Source organism: Silurus aristotelis, assembly GCF_946808225.1.
Source record: "Silurus aristotelis genome assembly, chromosome: 4".
Taxonomy (NCBI): Eukaryota; Metazoa; Chordata; class Actinopteri; order Siluriformes; family Siluridae; genus Silurus; species Silurus aristotelis.
The window spans coordinates 33,984,758-33,996,094 of record NC_139577.1 but is presented as its reverse complement, the minus strand read 5'-3'; the positions used below and the strand labels follow the sequence as shown (position 1 = coordinate 33,996,094).

Below are 11,337 nucleotides of genomic sequence, written 5' to 3'. Positions count from 1 at the left end.
CTTTGGGGCTGTTTTTCTGCAAAGGGACCAGAACTACTGATCCCTTTAAAGGAAAGAATGAATGGGGCCATGTATCGTGAGATTTTGAGTGAAAACCTCCTTCCATCAGCAAGGGCATTAAAGATGAATCGTGTCTGGGTCTATCAGCATGACAATGATCCCAAACACACCGCCCGGGCAACCAAGGAGTGGCTTCATAAGAAGCACTTCAAGATCCTGGAGTGGCCTAGCCAGTCTCCAGATCTCAACCCCATAGAAAATCTTTGGAGGAAGTTGAAAATCCGTGTTGCCCAGCAACAGCCCCAAAACATTACTGCTCTAGAGGAGATCTGCATGGAGGAATGGACCAAAGTACCAGCAACAGTGTGGAAAAACCTTGTTGAGCCTCACAGAAAATGTTTGATCTCTGTCATTGCCAACAAACGGTATATAACAAAGTACTGAGATTAACTTTTGTTATTGACCAAATACTTATTTTCCACTATAATTTGCAAATAAATTATTTTGAAATCAGACAATGTGATTTTCGGGATTTTTCTTTCTCATTGTGTCTCTCATAGTCTCTCAAGTGTACCGATGATGAAAATTACAGGCTTTACAGATCTCATCTTTTTTAGTGGGAGGAGAACTTGCACAATTGGTGGCTGACTAAATACTTTTTGCCCTACTGTATGTGTGTGTGTGTGTATATATATATATGTATGTATGTATGTATGTATGTATAAAACTTATTTTTTACACTACAATCAAACATCGCTGTCCACTTTCAGTTACAGTGATAAACAAACAAACAAATAAGTAAAAGACGAGAGCAGAAACACTATGAGTATTATGTTTTTATTTAAATGATTGGCGTCTGTGGAGCATTAACATGTTGCAAAGTAAAAATGTAAATGGGTCCAGCATCGACCTAGTTGAGATTAGTTTACATTTGCACTTAAAGGTCTGGATACACATTTTCACACGTGTTTCACACGTCGCTTCTGTCAGTAGTTAATACATCAGATGAACAAGTCGGAGGTTCCTGCTTCCTTTCCAACTTCTGTGGCAGTAAAACATGTGTTATCAGACTGAAATTTAGATTGGATTGAACAGTGCATTAAACCCCATGCTTTTTGACGTCCCGAAGTCTCGTTAACGTGTATCCAGTCTCTTAATTGCACTCCAGACATTTATTTTTTTGTACCTTATCAAGCAAACAAACAAGAAAACCTCAAGATCTGTCGCTCAAAAACAAACAGAAACATGAGTGTGGCGCATCCGTAGTCCCTTCACTAGCAGACCGTGAGACAGTTCTTCCTCACGCCCGCTTTTTACCTCCGCTGCTTTTTTTTAAATAGTACAAAAAGGAACATATCTGTAAAAAAAAAAAAAAAATCTTTCCCATAAAACAGAAAAAAAATGCATATAAACAAGGCATATAGTTTTTTTCTTTTTTTACATCCTACTTTAAAACTTTGAGGGACCTGCATGAGGCCGTACAGAGCTACGAGACAGAGAGGAGCCATGGAGATGGAGATGGAGAAAGAAAACATTCAGTACATTTTCACACACATCCATAATGAGCTGGAGTAGAAGCAGATACAGTAAATAATCCATCAAAGCAGTGCGTTCAAACACCCGGCTTCTGAACATGACCTTTAAAGTGGGTGAAATGGTTTCAGATAGGCAGTTTTACATCATACGCATGCAACATATGGCAAAGAAAACCTTGATCACCTTGTTCTTTTCTTGCCAACCGTTCCCTATTTGCTAACTGCCATGGCCTTCGTAAGAATCGTGTATCGCGGTAAGTGCCAGAGAAATGGCGTTCTGTGCGACGTGACGTGTGCTCAAAATGTAGCTGCTTTTATAATTCGTTAACTGCTCGAGGGGTGTGAATCCACCGCAACGCCTCGAGGAGGGGGGTGGGGGGGCATGAAGCTGCCGCAACACCTCAAGGAGGGGAGTGTGGGGCACGATACCGCCGCAACGCCTCAAGGAGGGGAGTGTGGGGCACGATACCGCCGCAACGCCTCAAGGAAGGGAGTGGGGGGCACGATACCGCCGCAACGCCTAAAGGAGGGGAGTGGGGGGCAAAAAGCCATGGCAATGCCTCAAGAAGAGGAGTGGGGGGCAAGAAGCCGCCGCAATGCCTGAAGGAGGGGAGTGGGGGGCAAAATACCGCTGCAACGCCTCAAGGAGGGGAGTCGGGGGCACAAAGCCGGCGCAACGCCTCAAGGAGGGGAGTGGGGGGCACGAAGCCGCCGCAACACCTCAAGGAGGGGAGTGGGGGGCACAAAGCCACCGCAGCACCTCCAGGAGCCAAGTGAGGGGTGCAGAGCTGCTGAGTCACCTCAGGGAGGGGTACGAAGTCACCGCATTTAATCGCGGTGGGAACCGGATTGTCAAACAAGGAAAGAATTTGGCGTTTCTAAGATCAGAGCAGCCAAACGCACAGCGCTTGACACAAAGCACAATGATCAGAAAAGATTTGGAGTTCCAAACCCACCATCACAATCATTGCGGGGGGAACTGCCCGACCACTTTCCCTTTTTCACATCCTTTTTCATTCACATATTAATAAAAAAATAAGTTTCGTAGTAAGTAAATAAGTACAAAAAGGAAAACAAAAACAACAAAAAAACCGAGGTACGTTCTCTTTTTTTGAAGGCCTCAGAATTAGACAAACAAAATCGAGCTATAAAACTAATCGACTTTCAACCGTGAGGAGATGCACGTGAATGAAGTTTTCCCTTTTTTTGCCCGCATAAATTTTTTTGCCTGTGAATCCGATTTGCTCCGTTTTCCATGCTTTTTCTAAAAGTCACGACTCGAGTCCATAGTTCCAGTTGGTTTGTTATACGTCCAAATGAGGTGATCGATTTTTTTGAAAATCTCAACGTGCGTTTGAAACATGACATGTACAGAGTACAGCCCCGAGTAGTTTCCTGCGAGTAACCAGAAAACACCCAACATTTGAATCTGTATCCCGCTTTATTTCTAACTAATATCTAAAGGCCGTTATTGAACCGCAGCTCGACATCCGGGGTACATCACCTCCATCGATTACAGTGAAAAAGCAGGCAAGCAATGAAACCGGCCAAGAGCTTAAAAAAACCCACAAAAATCAAAAACAAAACGTGTGCGAAACAAACAGTACGAGATGAAAATGCAGAGAATAATGAGACAGTACAGCTGATTTTATTTTGATTAGCATTACCATAAATTCTGATAAGATCAAATATTAAACTTCATGAAGTGTAAACAGTAATGCATGACAAGACGGTAAAAAGAAAGTCAATATTCCTAAGGATTTATTTTTGTTTTTGTATTTTTTTTGTATGTATAAACACTGTACATAAATTACTTTCTCTGAGACTAATATTGATGTATGGATAAGTGGATTTTTTTTTTAAGTTAAAAAAAAAATTCATAAAGATAACTCTCACATCTCTTGTCAAAAGACAGGCCAGTTAGGATATATAATTTTTACTTTAGTTTTTGCTCTCTACTCTACATCCGCCAGCTGGTTCAGCAATGACATCGAACACGCAGACTCGACTGAATACTTGAATCGTAACAGCGTCTTCAAAAGAAAGCAAAGCAGGAAAGGATCGTTCAGTTCTCACGGCTGTACGTCTCTGTACCCACAACATCCACAAAACTTTTAATTTGTATTTATTTTTTTTGATTTTTATTTTTTTTTTCAAGAAGAACTTCCCGAGTGAAAGTTGCGACCCAGAGGCTCTGTACACGTTAGTCCGTTAGCCAAGTGCAGTGGTTTTGTAAACATGTCCTTTCTTTTCTTCCTTTTTTTAAATCCGTTATGCGTACCGTCGTTAAAGAATTTTATACAAAAAAAGCACAAAAAAGATCCGAAGAGTTTTTAAAAATCATTTATCAAGAGTCCTTCAGAGAAAGTTTGCTTGTCCATCTGATGCTGCAGCGTGAAGAAATATGTTCTTAGGGTTTTTGTACACGGTAAAATAGAGGCGGCTTCTGTCTACCCTGTGATGGGGAAGGGGTCTATTAGTGAGTATATTCGGTATAGAGTGGGGGTATTGGGGTAAGAGAGTGTGAGGCAACTGAGGCGGTACCGATCGCTTGAGTCATTTCTTCACGTTATTTCTCTCCTCAGTCTGAGAAAACTGTCAGCTAAGTAACAGTCCATTACATCTACCAAGCTAAAGCAGTTTTTTATTTTTTATTAAAAAAAAATTCTTATTGAGTGCTTTCAGAAAGAGTTCATGTCGATGCTGCAGAGGGAGAGACGTGTCGGGTTTCAGAGCTTATCTCAGGTCTTTTCTACACGGTGAACGAGAGAGGCAGCTAGGCACAGTACAGTCTGTTGTTGTTGCTTCTTCCCAGCTAAAGCATCGCCGTGCAGTCGGTTGTTACCTCTTCCCGATCTCGCTCTGCCTCAAGAACTGGATGTTGTTGGCGCTGTCGGCTAGTTCGGGGTACTGCTCCACAGAGAGGACGTAGTAGCCGTCATAGCCCAGAACCTTTCCTGAGCTCAGTAGTTGCCGTTTCTCACCTTCAGTCCAGAGCCTGGCACCTTCTTCGCCCTCTCGGACCCTTTGCTGTTCTCTTTGCCATGCGCTTGCGAGAGCTCGTTGCCTGGCCTGCTCAAGCACTCGTGCCTTTTCCTCATCCAGTGTCATGCCGTACCGTACATGCAACGCCAGGGAGCCGTACTGTAGCTCTACGTCTGCGAAGCGCCGCGTACGCCCGTTCACTACGGTGGTGGACTGGGACACGGTCACATTCACGCCGTTCTCCAGGCTACGGCGGCCGCTCGTCAGCCGCAAGGCCCCCAGGTCACTTTCAGGAAGGCTTGTTTTAATAAAGTAATGTGTGTCGCGACCCTCAATTGTGAAATGCAGGTCTTCTAGGTAGAAGGCATTGTTCAGCACCGCCGCCACCTTGATGCAGTCTTCGTTGGCAATGTTCAGGGCATTTGTGGCAACTTGGCCTTTGCTGGTGATCGCAAGCATCACGCCTTTACCGATCAACGACTTGACGGTGGCGAACCACAGCCAGGGTTTATCCCATGCACTGTGGCGCCGGCTAAACTGGATCTCCGGCATCCTCTCGAAAGATAAGAACGCCTTGGCCTGTCGTGTCACCTCCTCCTGGACGCCTGAAATGGCCTGCGAAAGGGAAGAGAAATCAATTATAAGGGAAAAGGGCAAAACGTGACAAGAGACTTGTATAGGGGCTGCCTGAAGCAAATTAGTTTAAAACTACAAATGCAGGCTTAAATCACATTTTGTCAAGAAAACAAGATCATCATAATTTTTTTTTTATCAAAGCAAAACAGAAGTAACAAATACGAAACAAAAAGTATCAAAAACAAAGAAACACTATTTGGACTCCTTATCATGGCCCATGGTGTGTTGTTTGACCAGCTGGTACTGTAATTAGCTCCACATACGGCACAGTAAATTCTTGTTTTAGAATAATGGTGATTATTCCATAGTGGGTTCGCTTCCTCTCGCCTCTCTCTGTCTCTACTCATAAATCTTGGAAAAAAAACAACCCAACAAGTCCAAGCAACACTTTCTTTTAAGCAACTATTGAGGCTAGAGAGAGCTGAAGTGCAAAAGTGTAGAAAATGTGTCAAACTGAGATCCTGGAGGGCCGAAGCACTTTTGAGTTTACACATCTAATTAAAATCTTCAAAAACTTGTTAATTAACTGATGGGATAAATCACAAGCAATAAACTGAACAGCACCACAGAATAGGATTTTTCACTCATTCGAAGCACGACAACGAACCAGAACAGTGGCAATGAAGAGATTACAAAAGCTTTAAATACCGGAAGATCATCCCAGAGCTGACTCTTTCTCATCTCCAGTGATGGCTGTGTAAGGTCAAATTTAGGAATCGGGAATCCAGGGATGGCATTATGAAGATGGAAGCCAAATGTTACCAGCCAGATGTTGACATCTAGAGACAGACATTTGACATTTTAATGAAGCACTGTTAGTTGTTTAAAAAAATCTATTTAAACATTTAGCCTTTACATTCTTATAACACATCATGTCACTTCTGATATTGTTTTAATCCCATGTGCCTGGCAGGGACCTAAGGTACAACAGCAGATGGAAGTCAGAAAAAAGAGAAATCATACTTGTCCTTACCTGTAACATACTCTTTGACATCATGCACTTTGCTAATAGGGTTATTATTGCGAAACATGTACAGGTTAAATGGGGAAGGATCTTTTCCCACTCTGGTCCAGGTGCTAATATCTGGAGTGGTCCAGCGGCCAGCAGGGATGTCGTAGTCTCGTTCTCCAAAGTGAAGGAGCCTTGTAAGTGGGTCATACAATCCCCCATGGAACCCAATTACCAGCTGAAAGTCAGGGTTGGAGTCAAAGTAGATCTCTCCATAAGCAGTGTACTGAACCTGCTTAAGTAGCAGCCCATTACTACTGAAGACAGCTAGTGGAGTTCCAGTGTTGTCACAGGCGATGTAGAACTCCTCTCCACTGCTAATCTCCATAGCAAACAGGTGGCCTTGGAGGTCATAGTAGAGCGAGGTGATCTCTGAGCTGGAATGGTTGTAGACATGGGTGATACGTGTAGGGTAGTTCAGGTCGGCATAGAAGTATTGAAGGTGCTGGCCGAGGCTGTTACGGGATGCCAGTCGCCTCCCCAATCCATCGTAACGATACTGAATAGTCCACCCATTGGCCTTGCTATGGACTCGTACCAGCAGGCCTTTGGAGTTGTACTCGAAGATCTCGGTGCCTCTCTGGCGCAGGAATCCGTCTTCGTCCATCCGGTACTGTACATCGCCAAGGCGCGTGATGCGATCACGAAGATCATAACGAAGCGGCGTGAGGCGAGCGCTGTTACCCGGGTTTAGCAAGTGCAGGTTGCCGTTGAGATCATAGCTGTAACGCCACATCATCTTCTCGTTCAAGTAAACGGTCTGCAGTTGGCCATCCACGTCGTACTCATAGCTGTATTTGGTCGTGTTTGCAAAAGGTCCGATCTTGATCTCTCGCTTGGTGACCCGGCCCATGTTGTCATACTGGATAGTGATCCAGTACATGAGGGACCGGAAGATCTCATACTGGATTTCTTTGATGCGGCCGTGGACATCAAAGTGCTTAGTGTATGTCATGACTGCTGTCGAGATGATCTGATTGATGTCGTAATAGATTACTCCGAACTTGCCAAACTGCTCAACTTTGCCAGAAATGTCATCGAACTGGTAGAGGTCGATGGGAAGCGGCGTCTCGTTAATGACCCCTTGCATGCTGGTGACTCGGAAGCTGTTGTCATATGAGTAGTCAAAGCGGGCATTGACCATGCCGTCCTCGCTGAATCGAAAGATCTGTCTGTCCACTAAAGGGCCGATCTGGCGATATCGGATGGAGCAGATAAAACCTTCACTTTGCAAGTTGACTGTCTTCAAAACGCCGGCAGTCTCGTCATACGTGAAACTCACACGTGTGCTGTCATACAGGATCTCAGAGATCTTGTTCTGCCTCCTGTACTTATAGAGGATGCGGCGCCCAGTGCCCAAGTGTGCCACACGGAGAAGTTGTCCGTCCTCGGTGTAATCCACGGTGACCGAGGCGTTGCTCTCAGGTGGATGATAGATGTTGCGGTAGTAGCCGATGGACCGAATGGTCTCCATGGTGTGACGTGCCACACTGGGCATGGTAATGGCAGAGAGCCTGTCTTGTAGGTCAAAGTCGAAGATGTACTGTCGCTGGCTGTGGAGCAGGAGCACCATGGACTGGAAATGAAAAAAAATAAGGCAATTAATTACTCTAATGAGTGTTTAAAATGCAAAGGAGTGTGCAAAGGCAGGTATTAACATGCAGCTCCAGTGCCGATTTCCTTGTTTAATTGAGGTCTCTTTCAGAGTCTTCATTTTCTAAACCTGGCACAATTTAATACACTTGGATGCATAATTCTGAAGTATTCTGAAATTACTGGCCTTTGCCTCTGCACTTATCTCATAAGGTAAGCTTCGGTGAAAGTCATAATCACTTAACGAAGCAGCAGGTAATAACCCTCTCAACATATTGTAGCGGATAAACCCGGTGGTTGAAAAGTCGGCTGGATTTTTATTTTTTTAATTTTTTTCCTGCGCTACCACAAACAGAATCTTTAATAAGAGTCTGATGTATGATAAAACCACCAAGTCAGCTGTGATCTGTGATCGAAAGAGGTCTCATGTTTATTCTGAGCCTGTTTGTGGGAGCTTTTGATGGACAGCATAAATAGCAATGATAAATATGCAGTCTAGCTGTATGGCCTGCTACACAAAGCCAACAACGAAACTCCTGACATCATTTATCTTGCCCCCCCAAAAAAAAATAAAAAAATAAAATCGCTTCAATTCCTGCTCTGCTGTGAAAGTGGGAAAAAAAAAACCTGAACAGAAACCTGCCAGAATGATTCTTCTGATAATCACATCAAATCATATCTGGATGATGTTATTTAGCATCTACAGGCATTGGGGTAGTTTCTCCACTTGTATTTCCTTCACACAAAAAAACCCCACAAAATACAAGACTTGAAATTTGATTGAAAAATGACAGACTCTGTGGTGACCAGGAGGAACCGTACTGATAGAAACCTGAAGAAAAAAACCCAAACCTCTTCAGATTTACAAATCAGAATCACTTTTATTGAACTTTTTATTTTTTTGACTTTTTTTTTTCTTACCTGAACATCATTACTGTAATATAAATCCTGACCGAAGTGTGTAACGAGCGCAGCCTAACGAGCTATTGATTACCCTCCGGAATTATCGATCAGCCTGACTAAATTTATAGCCTCCTCCTTACACATTCAAAGCCATTAAGTTAATGATGTGGTCGTACTCGTTCACACTCGAGAGTCTCATTTGTAGTGTTGTAGTTTGTCCGCGTGTAATTCTGTGGTGATGAACGTTAAAGGATGAGCGACTGACAGGAATCAATAGCTGTAATCAATCCAAGTCTAAAAATGATTTTTAAAAATGAGCTCGAATAAACAGTTAAAATATCTAAATAGGAGAAGTTACAGGTGTAGAAGGCAAAAGAGGCACAATAAAAACAGAAACTCACTAAAGAATTAAAAAATTATAATTTATGATAAATAAGTATATTTAAAAAAAACTATTCAACTTTTTTATATCAAACAAATAAAAAATCTACTTGACAATTTATAAAGTTTCTGGGGCATTTTGTTTATTAGTATTTATTTATTTATTTATTTAATATAATGAATGAAAAAAGAACAAAGTATAAAAGGGATTGGGAATTTATAAATGGGTGCGTATGATGCGTTTATTAGTTTTTTTTAATAAGCAGTTGAAAACCAAAATGTGATTTATGATGCCTTCTTCATTTTCTGATCTCATATTGCCAGCTGAAAAGGGAGAAAACTGCGTTTTCTTGATTTTGAGATGCAGAAAATAACTTATTACTTAATTTTCTTCATTTATTTAATCCCACAAAGTGTACACGTGATTCAAATCTCCAATAACAAATCTGATCAATTCCATAAAGTACACAATATTTTCAAACATCTAATCTAACATTCAATCTTATATCTATTCCAATATCCAATTCAAAATCCAATCCAACATTATCCAATTCCTTTCGGAACGTTCACTGAATTTCACTGGTGCCCGTGGTGGGGCGTGGCAGGGCAGGGCAGGGCAGAGCAGGGGTTGTTGTACAATGAGTGTGTAAAGATTTTATATACGATATAACAGTGTAAGAAGAGGACATGTGTGGGACTCTCATTTCCTGTCCCTCTCTTGTTGCTTTTGAAAAGCATGTAGTGATCCATATGAACTTCTCAGAGTGAAGCCAGAATGTGGGATGAAGCCACTGATAGATTCTACAGTGATGGTTGATTGATTATTTTACATCCTGGTTATTGAGTCCCACAAACCCAAACAGTTGTATAAATGAGATAAATATAAGTTGCTCTGAATAAGAGCATCTGCCAAATGCCATAAATGCAAATCCAAACAACTAAAAGTCACAACATAAGATGATAAGAAATTATAAATAAATCCTATTTTAAATATTGTAAAATTCAAGGAAAAAAGTATAGAAAAAAAATCACAATTAAAAATTCCGCCACAGCGGATCATCCGTCTCCATACCCCCCTGTCCTCTACATCTGCCTCTTTCACACCAACTACCTGCATGTCTTCACTCACCACATCCATTACCTCCTCCTTGGTCTTCCTCTTTTCCTCCTTCCTGGTGTCTCCATCCTCAGCATTCTCCTACTGATATACCCCATGTCCCTCCTCTGCACATGTCCAAACCATCTCAATCTCGCCTCCCTCACCTTGTCTCCAAAACGTCCTACACGCGCTGTCCCTCTAATTAAATCATTTCGAATCCTGTCCATCTTCGTCACTTCTAATGAAAACCTCAACATCTTCAGCTCTGCTACCTCCAGCTCCATCTCCTGTCTTTTACCCGATGCCACTGTCTCTAATCCATACAACATCTCAACATCTCACCACAGTCCTATAAACTTTCCCTTTCACTCTCACAGATACTCTTCTATCACAAATCACTCCTGCTATCACTCTTCTCCACCCACTCCACCCTGCCTGCACTCTTTAGTTCACTTCTCTAACACACTGGATCTGTGATGATCTGAAATGTTGAGCTATTTTATGAGTTGCTCAGTAGCTCCTGGTTTCATAATCTCAAATGACTGTATAAGACTGTAGAAAGATCATCACTCATAATCTTACACTCCAGTGCTCATGTTAGTTCTCACTCTCCAGTGTTCTGCATTGTTTAAAGACTATATAATCACACTCTTGATGTCACCCAAATCATTACTTTGCACTGTTGACCCCAGGTACCTGAACTCCTCCACCTTCTCCACCTCTTCCCCCTGCAACTGCACCCCTCCACTGCCCTCCCTCTCATTCACAAACATGTACTCTGTCTTACTCCTACTGACTTTCATTCCCCTTCTCTCCAGCATGTACCTCAACCTCTCCAGGCTCTTCTTCACCTGCTCCCTACTCTCACCACAAATCACAATATCATCCGCAAACATCATAGTCCATGGAGACTCCTGTCTGACCTCGTCCTTCAACAGGAAACAGGAAAGATCCTTGATGCAGTCCAACCTCCACCTTGAACCAGTCTGTCGTTCCTACTGCACACTTCACTGCTGTCACACTGTCCTCATACATGTCCTGCACCACCCTCACATACTTCTCTGACACACCAGACTTCCTCATACAATACCACAACTCCTCTCTCGGCACCCTGTCGTACGCTTTCTCTAAATCCACAAACACACAATGCAACTCCTTCTCACCTTCTCTATACTTCTCCATTAACATACTCAAAG

At 42.6% G+C, this 11,337-nt stretch overlaps 1 protein-coding gene across 1 annotated transcript in view; it reads right to left on the bottom strand.

The window, feature by feature from the left end:
* Positions 1 to 823: 823 nt before the first annotated feature.
* LOC310724493 (teneurin-3) overlaps positions 824 to 11,337 on the bottom strand; it is a 44,259-nt gene continuing 33,745 nt past the window's right edge. Inside the window, exons 9-11 of the mRNA XM_083538573.1 lie at positions 6,130 to 7,741; positions 5,805 to 5,935; positions 824 to 5,135 (exon numbers count right to left, since the gene is read on the bottom strand). Coding sequence (XP_083394699.1) covers positions 4,377 to 5,135; positions 5,805 to 5,935; positions 6,130 to 7,741 — 2,502 coding nt within the window. The 3' untranslated portion in view covers positions 824 to 4,376. The remainder of the gene's footprint in view (positions 5,136 to 5,804; positions 5,936 to 6,129; positions 7,742 to 11,337) is intronic.